This window comes from Bubalus bubalis, chromosome 1, assembly GCF_019923935.1.
Source record: "Bubalus bubalis isolate 160015118507 breed Murrah chromosome 1, NDDB_SH_1, whole genome shotgun sequence".
Classification (NCBI taxonomy): domain Eukaryota; kingdom Metazoa; phylum Chordata; class Mammalia; order Artiodactyla; family Bovidae; genus Bubalus; species Bubalus bubalis.
In genome coordinates, this window is record NC_059157.1 from 39,375,219 (window position 1) to 39,393,260 (window position 18,042).

Sequence of the window (18,042 nt, forward strand, 5' to 3'; positions counted from 1 at the left end):
GTGCAGAGATGGAGCCACGCTCCCCTCTGCCAGGCGGCTCTCCCCACACTGAAGAGCGGCTCCGGGCACATGCTTCACAGGCCTGGGATGCGACTCTCTGAAGAGCTGGCATTTCCCACTCAAAGGTGAGACAGTCAGGGCTGCCTGGCTCCTAATTCCTTCTGTGCTTCCCTTTCACAGGCTGGTGGTTTGATGCCTGTGGTCCTTCCAACCTGAATGGAATGTACTACCCACAGAGGCAGAACACAAATAAGTTCAACGGTATTAAGTGGTACTACTGGAAGGGCTCGGGCTACTCACTCAAGGCCACGACCATGATGATCCGTCCAGCAGATTTCTAAACCCTGGCACCCACCTGAGGGACAATGTCTTGCCCTGTTTCCAGAGACTTGCTCCCAAAGCACTAAAGACTGCGCACTGTCTCCGCATCCGGCTTGGACGAACTGCCCGCTTGCGGTGCGGAAGGGGCCGTGAGCTCCCAGTGCGAGCCCCGTGAGGCTTACCCCTTGAACCCGCATCACTCAGTGAACCGACACACAACCCCAGACAAGCCACAGCCTGGTGTGGTGACCTGGCAGAAAGCCTTTGGGAAGATAAATCTAAGCTCGCGAACGAGACTGACAATTTACAGACTCTGTTGTCACAACCAAGAATGTTACGCGCGAGTTGATCAGTAAATAACTGGAAAACAGAACACTTATGCTGTGTAGTAGAGATAACCTTGGAACTGCATTTTTCCAAGCACTGTTTATAGACTGTGTAAATATCTATATGTCCTGAATTCAGCATCGCTATCATAATTAAAAGGAAGAAAAAATTCTGCAAGTCATAAAAATACATTATATATTCAGGGACTTTTGTGAGAAGTGGTTATTAGTAGTTTTAATATTTGGAGAAGGAAAAACATAGCTAATGCATTTTTCTGCCTCCTCTTAGGAGCTTTAAATTTTCATTTTGAGAACAGCAAATTTACGTGTGTATTGACAGCTTAGTTTTAAGTTAATGCTCAAATATATGCATTTCAAAGTTTCCATGGTGAAAACTTTCAGGATCTCTGAAATTATTGATAGAAACGTGTTCTTTTGGTATATATGAAGATTGTACTATTTTTTCCTGCCTTGCTGTTAAATATGAAGGTATTTTTAGTAATTAAATATAACTTATTAGGTGAGAGGACCACATTTAACTTCTATGATAATATTTACAGCATTGTAATTTGATTCTGAAACAAATGATTGTGCTTCATGACAAGGAAAATCTTGATTTTTAATGAAGAAAATTATACATTTAATTTCATGACAAACAGGCTTTCCTATCTTTTACTTACTATTCTAAAACAGAAGTCTTGTTTCTCTTCTACCAAGATGTATTTTAGGGAAGTAGGCTACAATGCAGTTTGTGGTTGAGAAACCTTCCCATTTGAAACAGTTACAAAGCTATGCTTCTCAAGCTAGATTCATCCCACAAGTTAGTCAGGGGAAAACCATAATTTGCATCAGTAACAATAACTTAAATCCTACTAAACTTAAACCAGGAGTCAACTTAAAAAAAAGTGTTCTGGAGTGCAAAACCAAAATCTGCTATTTATATAATCAGATCAGATCAGTCGCTCAGTCGTGTCCGACTCTTTGCGACCCCATGAATCGCAGCACGCCAGGCCTCCCTGTCCATCACCAACTCCTGGAGTTCACCCAGACTCACGTCCATCGAGCCATTTATATAACAGTATACGCAAATATTTACAGAACATTTCGAGAGCACAGATTTAAGCTCAGGACTGTGAAAACTCCTAGAATTTTAACTCTGTTGAAGTTCCAGGATACAATTAACACTAATGACATTTGTGTAATGCACCATAATTTGGAAGCCATTTCTCATAGATTCACAGTTGAGTCAGATGTTAGGAAACTTAGAGCCAAGTCTGCAGCCAGCGTTTACCTGTGTCTGTCTCACCTTACACTATTCTACCACTACATTTTTTCTTATCTGATTTATGTCATCCCCATATCTCCCCTTTCTGAACTTAGTTTCCTAACACCCAGGTGTTGCTGAGCAGACTCTGGACACATTTCTCACCATGCTGTACCTTCCCAACGAATACATTAACCAGCAAGTAACCTCCTGTCTCAGAACAGCTACTCTCAGTACGTGTAAGAAAGCACTGCAGATTTAACAGAGGGTGACTGTATACACGGCTTTGTACCGAGCTAAAAAACATCTGATAATAAGAAAATATCCCTGCTCCAGAAGAAACCATATGTTTTCATGACATCTCAATGACCAGATGACAGATGCCGAGGTGGGGATATGAAAATACAGGAAGAACTGGCAACAACACACTTCATTTACAGCACTTGTCCATGTAGGCAGATAAGGTGAGTTTCAAAGGTAAACATCACTGTTACTCAGGGTTACACATACTCTCTCATGGCACAGAATGGGGGGAATTTGCATCTTTACTTCACACTTCAACTCCTTACCTGGTATTTCAAACAACACGTCTTGCTGAGAGGAATTTTTCTTCTTCTTAAGAAAACATTTATAAAGTCAAGACCAAATCAAAACAGCAGTCTCAAAAATGGAAACAGAAACAACAACTAAATAAGCCTAGGAAGGCAGAGTTCAATTTCTTACTATGTGACAGTCCTATGGCATTCTCAAAGCTGAAAAACCCAGAGACAGGTCGCAGATTACAGATCATCAATTATCTTTCCGGCATAATCTTTTGAAAGGATAATCTGTTACAAACCAGTTAACATTTGAAAACAAAAGCCAACTTCTGCACAATCTGACCTCCAAACAAACCTGAAATTACCTACTTATTAATCTTTAAAAACACTGGAACCTGGAACTTTCCCACTAAGAATTCGAAATACCAGAAAGTCAGTAAAGCCGAAGTAAAGTTTTAGAAAAAACACCAAAACAGAAAGACCACATCATAATGTTAGTACGCGGCCACTTTTATGCCCATCAGTTCTATCTGTTAACAGTAACAGCATTATTATTTGAAGTAGTAAGCCAGACAGAATAGCACTTTCTCAAGAATCTTGCCTTCTTTCATTACTGTGTTTCTCAATCCTAAGGACTTTCATAATTAAATTTTTGGGGATTATATTTCTCATGACTTTTTGAGGAATGGTCTCACATTTATTCCCACAAATAGACAAAATGTGTTAACTTCTGCAGATGTGTCATTTTAGTTATAAGCATAATTGCTATTGATTTAATTTTAAAAAACTTGAGTATGTATCTATGCCAATAATAATTTCCTGAAAATACCAAATTGCACTTATCATCATAAAATAATGTATGACTTACAGGAGCTGCAGGGAAGTAGTTAGACAGTTCAAATGGTTCCTCAGAAATCCAGTGACCCATTTCCAAAGACCACAGTACCTGTAAGTGACAGAAGAAGCAGAGCACTTTTAATAAATCTATCAGGCTTTTAGTGGACAATAAACCAATCCCAGGGACGGGGGAGCCTGGTGGGCTGTCGTCTCTGGGGTCGCACAGAGTCGGACACGACTGAAGCGACTTAGCAGCAGCAGACCACTTTAAAGATACAGCAAAACAAAAACAAAACAAAAAATCCCCAGCAGTAACTACACACTCCATGGAGCATCCTGAACACTGAAAGGCTATCAGAATCTTCAGGTTGTGTAAATGTTACAAATATTAATGAATGCTTGGTTAAGGAAAAACATCTCTGGATGGCTAGAAGCCTGGGTTATTATTATATCTGAGTGAGGCCAAATACTGAACACCACTCTACTTCTAAACATATGAAACACTACATCTTCCTAAATTCCAGTTTCTGATTTAACAGTTGTTACAGACCATCTTAAGCAAATAACACAGAATCTTATTAATTAAAAAACTCCATATATTTGGAGAAGATAGATCATAAACCTAATTTCAAAGAGCACAACTTCTGGGGTGTAACTTTATTTTTATCATTTGCTAATATCTTTAGGAGAAGTTTTCTATAACACGTTGGGAAATCCTTCTCACCCTTCAGAAGAGTATAATGTCTCATATCATGAACAAGCTTTCATCATCATCATCAGAACATTTTAGAATAATCAAAACAATGCTTTTGCTTTTACTTCAACAACATTTGAGATTCTGCACTCATCTCTATGATGAAACTCCCTGAATATCTGTGTGAATTAAACTGTGTGAATTAAAGTACAACTAAAATAAACAAACTGAATTAAGTAACTCACACTTATCTTTTTATCTGCAATTTCCTTCTTTCCTGCAGTCAGTGAATTTATTCTATGTCTCTAGAGTTGTGATGTAAAGTTTAAGGGTTTTTTGCGGACTTACTAGGAATGAAGTCTAAATCTTCCTTTTTGGTAGTTTCTAAACTTCGGACCTAGAGCCAGACATCCTGGAATGTGAAGTCAAGTGGGCCTTAGAAAGCATCACTATGAACAAAGCTAGTGGAGGTGATGAAATTCCAGTTGAGCTATTTCAAATCCTGAAAGATGATGCTGTGAAAGTGCTGCACTCAATATGCCAGCAAATTTGGAAAACTCAGCAGTAGCCACAGGACTTGAAGAGGTCAGTTTTCATTCCAATCCCAAAGAAAGGCAATGCCAAAGAATGCTCAAACTATCGCACAATTGCACTCATCTCACATGCTAGTAAAGTAATGCTCAAAATTCTCCAAGCCAGGCTTCAGCAATATGTGAACCGTGAACTTCCTGATGTTCAAGCTGGTTTTAGGAAAGGCAGAGGAACCAGAGATCAAATTGGCAACATCCGCTAGATCATGGAAAAAGCAAGGGAGTTCCAGAAAAACATCTATTTCTGCTTTATTGACTATGCCAAAGCCTCTGATTGTGTGGATCACAATAAACTGTGGAAAATTCTGAAAGAGATGGGAATACCAGACCACCTGACCTGCCTCTTGAGAAATCTGTATGCAGGCCAGGAAGCAACTGTTAGAACTGGACATGGAACAACAGGCTGGTTCCAAATAGGAAAAGGACTACGTCAAGGCTGTATATTGTCACCCTGCTTATTTAACTTCTATGCAGAGTACATCGTGAGAAACGCTGGACTGGAAGAAGCACAAGCTAGAATCAAAATTCCCAGGAGAAATATCAATAACTTCAGATATGCAGATGACACCACCCTTACAGCAGAAAGTGAAGAGGAACTCAAAAGCCTCTTGATGAAAGTGAAAGTGGAGAGTGAAAAAGTTGGCTTAAAGCTCAACATTCAGAAAATGAAGATCATGGCATCTGGTCCCATCACTTCATGGGAAATAGATGGGGAAACAGTGGAAACAGTGTCAGACTTTATTTTTGGGGGCTCCAAAATCACTGCAGATGATGACTGCAGCCATGAAATTAAAAGATGCTTACTCCTTGGAAGGAAAGTTATGACCAATCTAGACAGCATATTCAAAAGCAGAGACATTACTTGGCCAACAAAGGTTCATCTAGTCAAGGCTATGGTTTTTCCAGTGGTCATGTATGGATGTGAGAGATGGACGGTGAAGAAAGCTGAGTGCCGAAGAATTGATGCTTTTGAAGTGTGGTGCTGGAGAAGACTCTTGAGAGTCCCTTGGACTGCAAGGAGATCCAACCAGTCCATTCTGAAGGAGATGAGCCCTGGGATTTCTTTGGAAGAAATGATGCTAAAGCTGAAACTCCAGTACTGTGGCCACCTCATGCGAAGAGTTGACTCATTGGAGAAGACTCTGATGCTGGGAGGGATTGGGGGCAGGAGGAGAAGGTGACGACAAAGGATGAGATGGCTGGATGGCATCACTGACTCGATAGACATGAGTTTGAGTGAACTCTGGGAGTTGGTGATGGACAGGGAGGCCTGGCGTGCTGTGATTCATTGGGTTGCAGAGAGTCGGACACGACTGAGTGACTTAACTGAACTGAAACTTCGGAATCATCCATGGAATATCAGTCTGAAATATCTCCTTTTTAATATTAAACCTAGTACTTACCCAACATGGGACAGCATTTTGTTTTGTTTCTAAGACAAAGTGAGTATGACGGTGGAATAAAGATAAGAACGGAATACAGGGTCTGAATGGCCATTCTCAGCACTGGCCCAGATCTTACTTTCAACAGATGCGTTTACTTACTCAACAGCCATTTCTTTCTGCTCACGATCCATTCATCTGTGAACAACTTATTGACAGCCTACCAAGCTGGCTTCTGGAAATCCAGGAGGATTTACCCTAGAAAGATTTACCCTCTTGCGGGAGGCATGAGGGGAAACCACAAACGCTGATTTCTCCAAAGCAGTGCTAGGCACACTTACAAGAGGAAGCAAACTAGCTCAGGCCGGGAGAGCCACGACAGGGTCCACAGAGGGGCTGACACTGAGGAAACGTCCACGAGGCAAAGGCAGAGACAGGCCGAGAGAGGAGAAGGCATCTCAGTACAGGGAGCCCACCTGTCAGGACGGCACTGAAGCAGGCGCTTTCTTTTGGCGGCCATAGAGGCAGCTTTGGAAGAGGCGGTCAGAAAATAGGGTCCACATGGTAGGGAAGGTTTGCTAGCATACCCTGTTTCCAGCCCTGTATGCCAAGGACCTCAGTGCAAACACAACTGCTGGGGAGGAGAGTCAGAAGACATGTCACGGGAGATGGAACAAACAGCCCGCGGCGTGGGGCTCACACTGACACAGTGGGAAAGGGGTGAAAAAACAGAGAAAACCTGCCTCCATGAGAGAGAAAGCAATGAGCTGGGTCCTCAGGGATCCTAATCTTCAAACAGATCTGTGTGTACCTGGGCGTTTTGTCATTGAATTCTCTTTTTCTTTCCCCCCTATTTTTGCTGTGTAACCAACATTAAAACAAAAAAAAAACAAAAAAAACCCAATATATTAATTCAGTGAAAGAAGGTATTAGAAAACTTATAACTCTACACTGAAATCATGTTTGTACACAGTTCTTTATGGGTGGTTAAAATTACCCACTGCAGTAACATACTGTTTGCCTTACTTTTATCAGTCAATGTGTGTTATCGTTTACAGAGACACATTAGCTCCCTACAAACTCATATGATTAGCCCTGGACATAAACTGTGGAAAGTTTCAAATCAGGTTCATTTCCGACACGAAGCATGTGGAAGAGCAGCACAGTGAGAAACACTGCACTGCAATGAGAGAATCCAGGGAACCAGCCTTAAAAATGGCTTTGGAATTTGAGTTCAAATGGAATACACATTAAAACGTCAACTGACTTAAACAATCTCTGGGAGAAAATTTACGTTCTCTGAATGTGTCTCTTTCTAAATATTTTGAAAATAAAACCATCAGGCATCTACAGTAGCATTTTGGTGACTGAATTAATAAATTTAATTTATGTAGGCGTCCAAGGAATGAGTACTGTACAGAGATAGCAGAAAACATTAATTTGATTGTAATGAAATCATCAAATCAGACTGTACTTTTTTTTTAGAGTGTAAATTTTTTGCTTTAGTGTTTCACTAGCTAGATTTATCTCTACCTTCAGTTCAGTTCAGTTGCTCAGTCATGTCTGACTCTTTGCGACCCCATGAATCGCCGCAAGCCAGGCCTCCCTGTCCATCACCAACTCCCGGAGTTCACTGAGACTCACGTCCATCGAGTCAGTGATGCCATCCAGCCATCTCATCCTCTGTCGTCCCCTTCTCCTCCTGCCCCCAATCCCTCCCAGCATCAGAGTCTTTTCCAATGAGTCAAGTTTTTACCTTAGTAGAGTATTCAAAAGAAGGAAAACCTACTCTGTAAGATGGCAGTTAAGGCTGCAAGTTTAGTGAAAAATAAAAGGTTAGGGACTTCCCTGGTGGTCCAGTGGCTAAGACTCCAAGCTCCCTGGGTTTGATCCTTGGTCCAGTAACTAGATCCCACATGTCACAACTACGAGTTAGCATGCTGCAACTAAAGATTCTGCTTGCCGCAAGGAAAACTGAAGACCGTAAGTGCAGCAACTAAGACCCAGAGCAAATAAATAAGTAAAAACAGTAAATAAATAAACAAAAGTCAGTATTAAATAAACAAATAAAAGGTTAACTGGGTATATATTTCTCATAATAAACATGAAAGAATGAAAATAATCAAGAAGTTATCTAAAGCAAGAATGGGGCTGCATGAATACAGAGGACCAAACCCCATGAACACAGCCCTTAAAATGAGGGCTGAGTTATTTCAGCATCCACTGCAAATGAATATATTTCTAACATTTTAAGAATTATTACTCATAAAACTTGAACCCTGTTGATGAATTTAAATAGGACCCATTCTCTTGCTCTATTATTGGATTAATAGTTAACGATCAGAAAGCTTCCCATAATGTAGGACTGACTATGCAATTAATTCCATACCAGGCAAAACCCAAACAGTTTTCTCTCATTTTATATCTACCTCCTCATTTGAACAGGGTGAGGAATGTAACTACAGTGAACCCAAGCCAGACAATGGCTCTGAGATTAAATGCAGGTCAAAAAGAGCATCAGACACAAGGAAGAAAATGAAGCCTACTACAATGAAAAAGAGCAAAGTGGGCATAACTTATTTTCACCATCCCATAAGCCCCAACTAAAACGATGGAACTAAGAGGAATGGGGAAAAAGGCAGATAAAACATGATGATGCTTTGAAGTTGCGAAGGAGGTGGATAAGTGGTAACTGACCTGGAAGAGCAAAGAAAGCTCAAGCTTAAATGTCTAGAAAGGGAGTCAGCATTAAATTCCTTCCACAGATTATCAGGAAGGCCGGGAAAGTGGTACTACCAACCTGTGAAAATGCAATGTAGAACAGAATGAGAAAGAGAAATCTCCTACCTCCTGCCCACTCTTTTCTGTAATAAGACTAAAATCAGACAGACTTTCTGGGAGCAGTGGTGAGAAGTAGGGACAACTTCTACAGCAGAGCCCTCACCCCAAAACACGAGCACAGAACCATGATTTGTCGGGGAAACCAGTCAGCTCAGGGAAAAAACGATATACAGATAATGACACTCTGTCAAACACCTTCACCTTATCAGAAGATTTATACACTCAGGCAAACAGGATTTCAATCAGGTTTTCAGTCCTCATTATTACACATGACTTTCTTCTCATTGGATAAAAGCCTCTAGTATGAAAACAGAAAACAAAACAAACCAAAGGGAATTCCTGAGATGACAGGGATGGGAAGTCCCAGGATACCAGCTGCTTGGGAGACCAAGGGAAAACCAGTCTCAAGGGGAGCAGAAGAACAAAGGGATTCAGGGGTGGGAACCCCAAGAAAAACAGATGGGACTGGAAAATTATCCGGTGTGCAGACAATTATGGAGAAAAAACTAAAATGCTTTTAGAAATTTTTGCAGTGAGTTAGTGGTAGGCACATAGAAAAAAAAAACTAGGTAATGAAAAGGACTATCAATGACTAGCTTAATGACCCTCAATGATTAGCTTAAGAAAACAAACAGAAATTACAGAAAACAAAATAGCATCACAGTATATAATACGGCTCGGCTTAAACAGCATTCACAGTCATCTGTGTGTACGTAGATGTGAGTGCGTATTTGTACGCATATATAACATGGCAAACAAAAACCAGACCATACTGGGTAGATGGGGAGGGGACGTGTACGTCATAGTGAAAGCTATACAGTCGTATTTTAATCTTCTATAGAGGACGGCTACAGATGATGTCTATGAGGAAAAAAAAACACAAAACCCAGGAAAAGCATTTTATTTAGAAATATGCAAATAAAATATCAGAAAGATATTTCAGTAGAGAGTGTGGGCTGGGAAATAACATGTCAGGGAGTGCCATTTCTATTACAGGCCTCATAAATTACATTTGATTCTGAAAACATTTCATTTGGGGTAATTTTACCCTTATGAAAGAACTGCCAAAACAGTACAAAGAGTTCTTTGCCAGTCACCTAGATTCCTGTATAGTCCATGGGGTCACTTCACTAGACGCCTCTAACGTGTAAGTCTCCAACTTAGCTCTTCTCTTACAGAAGTGCGCTGCACCTAGAACCAGCTCGTCACTGTCTACAAAAACATCCTGATGGACTTGTAACTGGAACTGAGTTGATTCTATAATTTAAAAATAAGGAGAAACGACGAGTTAAAAAAATATTGAGCTTCCCAATTCAAAAACCTAGTATCTATTTCCTTTTATTTAGGTCTTTAAAAATTTTTTTCTGAAGTGTTTTGTAGTTTCCAGTATACAGATCCTGCAAATATTCTGTCAGATTTAGTTCAATATTTCAACTTATGGGGTTGCTAATATAAATGGTATTAAAAAAAAAATTGGAATTCCAGGTGTTCATAGCTAGTAAACAGAAATACAATCAAATTTTGTATATTGACCAAAAACATCTTGATGGACTTGTAACTGGAACTGAGTTGATTCTATAGTTTAAAAATAAGGAGAAATGATGAGTTAAAAAAATATTGAGCTTCCCAATTCAAAAACCTAGCATCTATTTCCTTTTATTTAGGTCTTTTAAATTTTTTTTTCTGAAGTGTTTTGTAGTTTCCAGTATACAGATCCTGCAAATATTCTGTCAGATTCAGTTAAATATTTCAATTTCTGGGGTTGCTAATATAAATGGCATTTTAAAAAAATTGGAATTCCCAGTGTTCATAGCTAGTAAACAGAAATACAACCAAATTTTGTATATTGACTATGTAATCTGTTGGAGAAGGCAATGGCACCCCACTCCAGTACTCTTGCCTGGAAAATCCCATGGACAGAGGTAGGCTGCAGTCCATGGGGTTGCAAAGAGTTGGACACGACTGAGAGACTTCACTTTCACTTTTCACTTTCATGCACTGGAGAAGGAAATGGCAACCCATTCCAGTGTTCTTGCCTGGAGAACCCCAGGGATGGGGGAGCCTAGTGGGCTGCCGTCCATTGGGTCGCACAGAGTCGGACATGACTGAAGCAACTTAGCAGCAGCAGCAGCAGCAGCATGTAACCTGTAATCTTGCTTAACTCAACTTACTAGCTGTAGGAGTTTTTCTGTAAACATGTTCACATTGTTTATGTAAACAATCATGTCTTATGTAAATAGACAGTTTTATTTCTTTCTCAATCTATGTGCATACTTTTTCTTGCTGGTTAGGACTTCCAATACAATGCAGAGAGGGGCAGTGAAAGCATTACTTGCCTAGACAACTTTGTGAGACAGATTAATTTGGTTTATTATAATAGCATAAACCCAAATTGTTCTTAAATATAAATTAATGTGTCTATGGAAAGCACAAGATTTTTTTTTTAAGTAAAAAAATCATCTATTCTTATTTGGTACTCAGTTCAGTTCAGTTCAGTCACTCAGTCATGTCCAGCTCTTTGCAACCCCATGAATCACAGCATGCCAGGCCTCCCTGTCCATCACCGTCTCCTGGAATTCACTCAAACTCAAGTCCATCAAGTCAGTGATGCCATCCAGCCATCTCATCCTCTGTCGTCCCCTGGTCCTCCTGCCCCCAATCCCTCCCACCATCAGAGTCTTTTCCAATGAGTCAACTCTTCGCATCAGGTGGCCAAAGTACTAGAGTTTTAGCTTTAGCATCATTCCTTCCAAAGAACACCCAGCGCTGATCTCCTTTAGGATGGACTGGTTGGATCTCCTTGCAGTCCAAGGGACTCTCAAGAGTCTTCCCCAACACCACACTTCAAAAGCATCAATTCTTCGGCACTCAGCTTTCTTCACAGTCCAACTCTCACATCCATACATGACCACTGGAAAAACCATAGCCTTGACTAGATGGATCTTTGTTGGCAAAGTAATGTCTCTGCTTTTCAATATGCTATCTAGGTTGGTCACAACTTTCCTTCCAAGGAGTATCTTTTAAGTTCATGGCTGAAATCACCATCTGCAGTGATTTTGGAGCCCAAAATATAAAGTCTAACCCAGTTTCCACTGTTTCCCCATCTATTTCCCATGAAGTGATGGGACCAGATGCCATGATCTTCGTTTTCTGAATGTTGAGCTTTAAGCCAACTTTTTCACTCTTCTCTTTCACTCTAGTTATCACAGCTTTTATTAGGTTCTTCAACTCTCTATTCCCCATAAAATAGAACATTCTGAAGGATCAAAAGAACTAAATGCCACTTTCTGGATCAGAACCAATTAAACTTTTTTTCTTAAACATTCACTTTGTTATTTAATCACTAAGTTTGTTCCGATTCTTTGCAACCCCATAGACTATATCCTGCCAGGCTCCTTTGTCCATGGGATTTCCCAGGCAAGAAAACTGGAGTGGGTTGTCATTTCCTTCTCCAGGGGATTTCCCAGACCCAGGGACTGAATCCGCATCTCCTGCATTGCCCTGCATCTCACTGCCTTGTTGTGATTAAAAGGGCTTGCATAACTCAGTGAAGCTATGAGCCATGCTCTGCACGGCCACCCAAGACAAATGGGTCATATGTCTCCACATGGACGCATGTCTCCACCTGAGACAGTGGAGCGTTCTGATAAAATGTGATGCACTGGAAGAGGGAATGGCAAACCAATCCAGTATACTTGCCATGAGAACCCCATGAGCTGTATAAAAAGGCAAAAAGATACAACACTAAAAGATGAGTCCTCCAGTTCAGGAGGTGTCCAATGTGCTAGTGGGGAAGAGCAGAGGACAACTACTCATAGCTCCAGAAAGGATGAAGTGGCCGGGCCAAAGCAGAAATGACATTCAGCTGTGGATCTGTCTGGTGATCAAAGTAAAATCTGATCCTGTAAAAAACAGTACTGCATAGGATCCTGGAATGTTAGGTCCATGAATCAAGGTAAACTGGACATGGTCAAATAGGAGATGGCAAGAGTAACATCAACATGTCAGGAATCAGTGAACTAAAAGGGATGGGAATGGGTGAATTTAATTCAGATGACCATTATATCTACTACTGTAGGCAAAAATCCCTTACAAGAAATGGAGTATCCCTCATAATCAACAAAAAAGTCCAAAATGCAGTACTTGGGTGCAACCTCAAAAATGACAGAATGACCTTGGTTCATTTCCAAGGCAAAACATTAAACATCACAGTAATTCAAGTCTATGTCCCAACCACCAATGCCGAAGAAGCTGAAGTTGATCCGTTCTATGAAGACCTAGAAGACCTTCTAAAACTAACACCAAAAAAAGATGTCTTACTCATCATAGGAGATTGGGAGTGCTGAAGTAGGAAGGCAAGAGATACCCAGAGTAACAAGCAAGATTCGCCTTGGAGTACAAAATGAAGCAGGGCAAAGGCTAACAGAATTGTGTCAAGAGAACACACTGGTCATAGCAAACACGCTTTTTCAACAACAGGGGGCTTCCCTGGTGGCTCAGAGGTTAAAGCGTCTGCCTGCAATGCAGGAGATCTGGGTTCGATCCCTGGGTTGGGAAGATCCCGTGGAGAAGGCAATGGCAACCCACTCCAGTATTCTTGCCTGGAGAATCCCGTGGATGGAGGAGCTTGGTGGGCTACAGTCCACGGGTCACAAAGAGTTGGACACGACTGAGCGACTTCACTTTCACTTTTCTTTTTTCAACAACACGAGAGACAACTTTACATGTGGATATCACCAGATGGTCAATAGCAAAATCAGATTGATTACATTCTCTGTAGTCAAAGATGGAGAAGCTGTATACAGTCAGCAAAAACACGACCTGGGGCTGACTGTGGCTCAGATCATCAGCTTCTCATAGCGAAATTCAGGCTTAAACTAAAGAAAGTGGGGAAAACCACTAGGTCAGCCAGGTATGACTTAAATCAAATCCCCTATGATTATACAGCAGAGGTGACCAATGGATTCAGAGTATTAGATCTAGTAATAGAGAGCCTGAAAAACTATGGACAGAGATTCATAATATTGTACAGGAGGCAGTGAACAAAACCATCCCAAAGAAAAAGAAAAGCAAGAAGGCAAAGTGGCTGTCTGAGAAGGTTTTACAAAAAGCTGAAGAAAGAAGAGAAGCAAAAAGCAAGAGAGAAAGGGAAAGGTACACCCAATTAAATGCAGAGTTCCACAGAATAGCAAGGAGAGATAAGGGTTTCTTCAATGGACAATGCAAAAACTAGAGGAAAGAAGGAGAAAGACTTGAGATCACATCAAGAAAATTAGAAACATTTTATCCAAAAACAGCACAATAAAGGACAGAAATGGTAAAGATCTAACAAAACAGAAGAGATCAAGAAGAGATGGAAAGAATACCCACAATAACTGTACAAAAAAAGATCATAAAGACCCAGATAACTGTGATGGTGTGGTCACTCACCCAGAGCCAGACATTCTGGAGTGTGAAGACAAGTGGGCCTTAGGAAGCACAGCAGACAATAAAGCTAACGTAGGTGATGGAATTCCGGCAGAGTTATTTAAAATCCTAAAAGATAATGCTATCAAAGTGCTCCTCAGGTGGTGCAGTGGTAAGGAATACACCCACCAATGCAGAAGACACAAAAGACACAGGTTTGATTTCTGCGTCTGGAAGATCCCCTGCAGTAGGAAATGGCAACCTATTCCAGTATTCTTGCTTGGGAAATTCCATAGACAGAGGAGCCTGGTGGTCCCTGGGATCAAAAAGAGTCAGACACGACTGAGCACATGCACACACATCCAAGTGCTGCACTCAATACGTCAGCAAGTCTGTAAACCTAGCAGTGGCCAAAGGACTGGAGAAGGTCGAGTCTCACCCTAATTCCCAAGAAGGGCAGTACTAAAGAATGTGCTAACCATCAGACAGTCACACGCATCTCTCACCTAGAAAGGTTATGCTCAAAATCCTGCATGCTAGGCTTCAGCATATGTGAACTGAGAACTTAAAGATGTTCAAGCTGGGTTTAGAAAAGGCAGAGGAACCAGAGATCAAATTGCCAGCACTCACTGAATCACAGAGAAAGAAAGAGAATTTTAGAAAAACATCTACCTCTGTTTCACTGACTGTGCTGAAGTCTTTGATTCTGTGGATCATGACAAACTGTGGAAAAGTCTTGAAGAGATGAGAATACCAGACCCGTCTCCTGAGAAACTTTCATGCAGGTAAGGAATCAACAGTTAGAACCTTCTATGGAACAACCGGTTCAGGATTGAGAAAGGAGTACAACTAGGCTGTTTACTGTCACCTGTTTATTTAACTTATACACAGAGCACATCATGTGAAATGCTGGGCTGGATGAATTACAAGCTAGAATCAAGACTGCTGAGAGAAATATCAGCAACCTCAGATATGCGGATGATGCTACTCTAATGGTAGAAAGTGAAGAAGAACTAAAGAACCTCTTGATGCAGGTGAAAGAGGAGAGTGAAAAAACTGGCTTAAAACTCAGTATTAAAAAAAGTAAGATCATGGCATCTGGTCTCATCACTTCATGGCAAACAGATGGGGAAAATGTGGAAGCAGTGACAGATTTCCTCTTCTTGGGCTCTAAAATCAATGCAGATGGTGACTGCACCCATGACATTAGAAAACGATTGCTTCTTGGCAGGAAAGCTATGACAAACCTAGACAGTGTGTTAAAAACAAAGACATCACTTTGCTGACAAAGGTCCATAGAGTCAAGGCTAAGGTCTTTCTAGTAATCAAGTATGGATGTGAGAACTGGACCGTAAAGAAGGCAGAGTACCAAAGAATTGATGTTTTCAAACTGTGGTGCTGGAGAAGTTTCTTGAAAGTCCCTTGGACAACAAGGAGATCAAACCAGTCAACCTTAAAGGAAATCAACTGTGAATGCTGATTGGAAGGACTGATGCTGAAGTTCCAATACTTTGACTGCCTGATGCGAACAGCTGACTCATTGGAAAAGACCCTGATGCTGGGAAAGACTGAAGGCAGAAGAAAAGGGCAGTAGAGGATGACATGGTTGGATAGCATCACCAATTCAATGAACATGAACTTGGGCCAACTCTGGGAGATGGTGAGGGACAGGGAAGCCTGCTGTGATGCAGTCCATGGGGTCTCAAAGAGTCAGACATGATTTGGTGACTGAACAACAACTCCAGCGTTGGCAGGAGATTCTTTACCACTGAGATACCAGGGTAATATTCACTTTAATTTCTTAATAGTTTACTGTCTAAAAAATTTTATTCGGTGGTCTTAAAAATTAATTTATTCAGAGTATTTAACAAGCAAAGACACTAAACAAGTTACCCTTAATTTTTTTGCGTCTCAAAAAAAAAAAAGATGGAAAACAATAGTTATTTCCATGTATAAGAGATTTTACAAGGCCAGGGTGAGAGAAAAGCAAATTGTGAAAGGGATCTTAGGTTGCACATGAAAACTCAATGATTCCAGATGCTTCACTGCTGGTGTTAATAACCACAACTACAATAGGAAGCTGATGTAACTGACTTGAGAGCATTACTAATTGGCTTGAAACCATTTATTAACATTCACAATGTCTTAGTGTAACTGTAATATTGTTTATTCCCAGTTTCTAAATTCCTGATTAGCCAGGCTAATCAATCATTGTTTTTGGACTTGTCTCCAGACCATACCACCTACCATACACAACTGTTAAACTCAACTGCATTTTGGGACTAAGAACAGAGTGTGAACATAGCACAGCCAAGGGGAAAAAGCGGGGGTGTCTGCTCTACGGGAAAAGTCAACAATGCTCTTTGAATACAAAGAACTTCATATTGTATAAAATGCCAATTAAGTAATTAAAATTCAAATCTGATGGTTTAGAAACTTGTGCCACAGATTTAATCCAAGGGAATCTAGTTGATTTCAAACAGGTTGAAAGTATATGTATTTTCTCCTTTAATTATTGAAAAGAAATAATTAAATTAAATAATTAAATAAAATTAAACTTTCTCCCCTTCCATCTCCAGTAGTCATGTACCCGATGTGAGAGTTGGACCCTAAATAGGGTTGAATGTGGAAGAATTGATGCTTTCAAACTGTGGTGCTGGAGAAGACTCTTGAGTCTCTTGGACTGCAAGGAGATCCAACCAGTCCCTCCTAAAGGAAATCAGCCCTGAATATTCATTGGAAGGACTGATACTGAAGCTGAAGCTCCAACACTTTGGCCATCTGATGCCAAGAGCCGACTCACTGGAAAAGACCTTGATGCTGGGAGACACTGAAGGCAGGAGAAGGGGACAACAGAGGATGAGATGGTTGGATGGCATCATCGATTCAACGGACATGAGTTTGAGCAAACTCTGGGAGATAGTGAAGGATAGGGAAGACTGGCGTGCTGCAGTCCATGGGGTTGCAAAGAGTTGGACATGACTGAACAACTGGAAAACAACAACAATCCTTCCCCACATCAACTGGGGTTAAAAAAAAAACACATACAACCCTTTGTTGTAAGAGTCTGTGGAGACACAGAAACATATATTTAGCGTTTGCAAATTTCTTCTTTCCTATCCAAGAGTAACAAAACTGGTCACTGCTAATTTTTAAAATTTTAAGCTAATAACAGAACTATAAAAATAAAATTATATTTTACTCATCAGATCTCATAGATTCTTTACCTCGGTTATAAGAGTAATTGATTTTCCTCAAACAATAAAACCTTAAGAGAATTTGCTACTGGGTCCATTGCTTTGACTTTTTCTAGAAAGAATAATGATATTTATGCTTTTTTCCACAAAGAGACAGTTATCATGTACCGTTTAACACAGAACCCAGGCAAGTGGGTTAAACCAATGCCCATCTCTTTACAGGTTTGTGACAAGCGGCAAGTTAGTTAACCTTTTTATCATATGAAAATATATTATTATAGATTACAAAAATATACATGTAGTTAATGAAAGTGCTGTGGCAATAAAGTTGTTTCTAGATTAAGCTTCAGGATAAAAAATTGCGGCTATCAACAGTGTAACTTGTAATAACCATGTAATAAGACGCTTAAGTCCTGAACACTTTAGAGCCAGAAAATAGAGGAGGTCTGGTCTCCCAGAAAGACCAACTTGAACTGGCTAAGTTTCAAGGCAATGATGTTTGCTCCAAAGTAAGTATTTCCAACACATCTCAGAACACCAAGAAATGTTTTCTATAATGCCATCAAGTCACTTAAAAAAAACAAGCCTGTCCAGTAGTCTGCCTTAGTGAGGCAACTTTCCATGGGATTTTAAATTTGAGGTGAA

General features: G+C 40.5%; 2 protein-coding genes across 12 annotated transcripts in view; one reads left to right on the forward strand and one right to left on the reverse strand.

Moving 5' to 3' along the window:
* The window catches only part of ANGPT2 (angiopoietin 2), a 59,523-nt gene extending 55,298 nt beyond the window's left edge, over nt 1–4,225 (forward strand). The window contains exon 9 of the mRNA XM_006050684.3: nt 181–4,225. Coding sequence (XP_006050746.1) covers nt 181–341 — 161 coding nt within the window. The 3' untranslated portion in view covers nt 342–4,225. The remainder of the gene's footprint in view (nt 1–180) is intronic.
* Nucleotides 1–18,042, reverse strand: part of MCPH1 (microcephalin 1) — a 238,398-nt gene that overhangs the window by 128,709 nt on the left and 91,647 nt on the right. For 10 of the 11 annotated variants that reach the window (XM_006050680.4, XM_044938950.2, XM_044938943.1 and 7 more), the window contains one exon: nt 3,319–3,396. In XM_006050680.4, the coding sequence (XP_006050742.3) occupies nt 3,319–3,396 (78 nt within the window). Of the gene's footprint in view, nt 1–3,318; nt 3,397–9,679; nt 10,052–18,042 lie in introns of those variants that run through there. The other variant, XM_006050681.3, reaches the window with a different exon arrangement.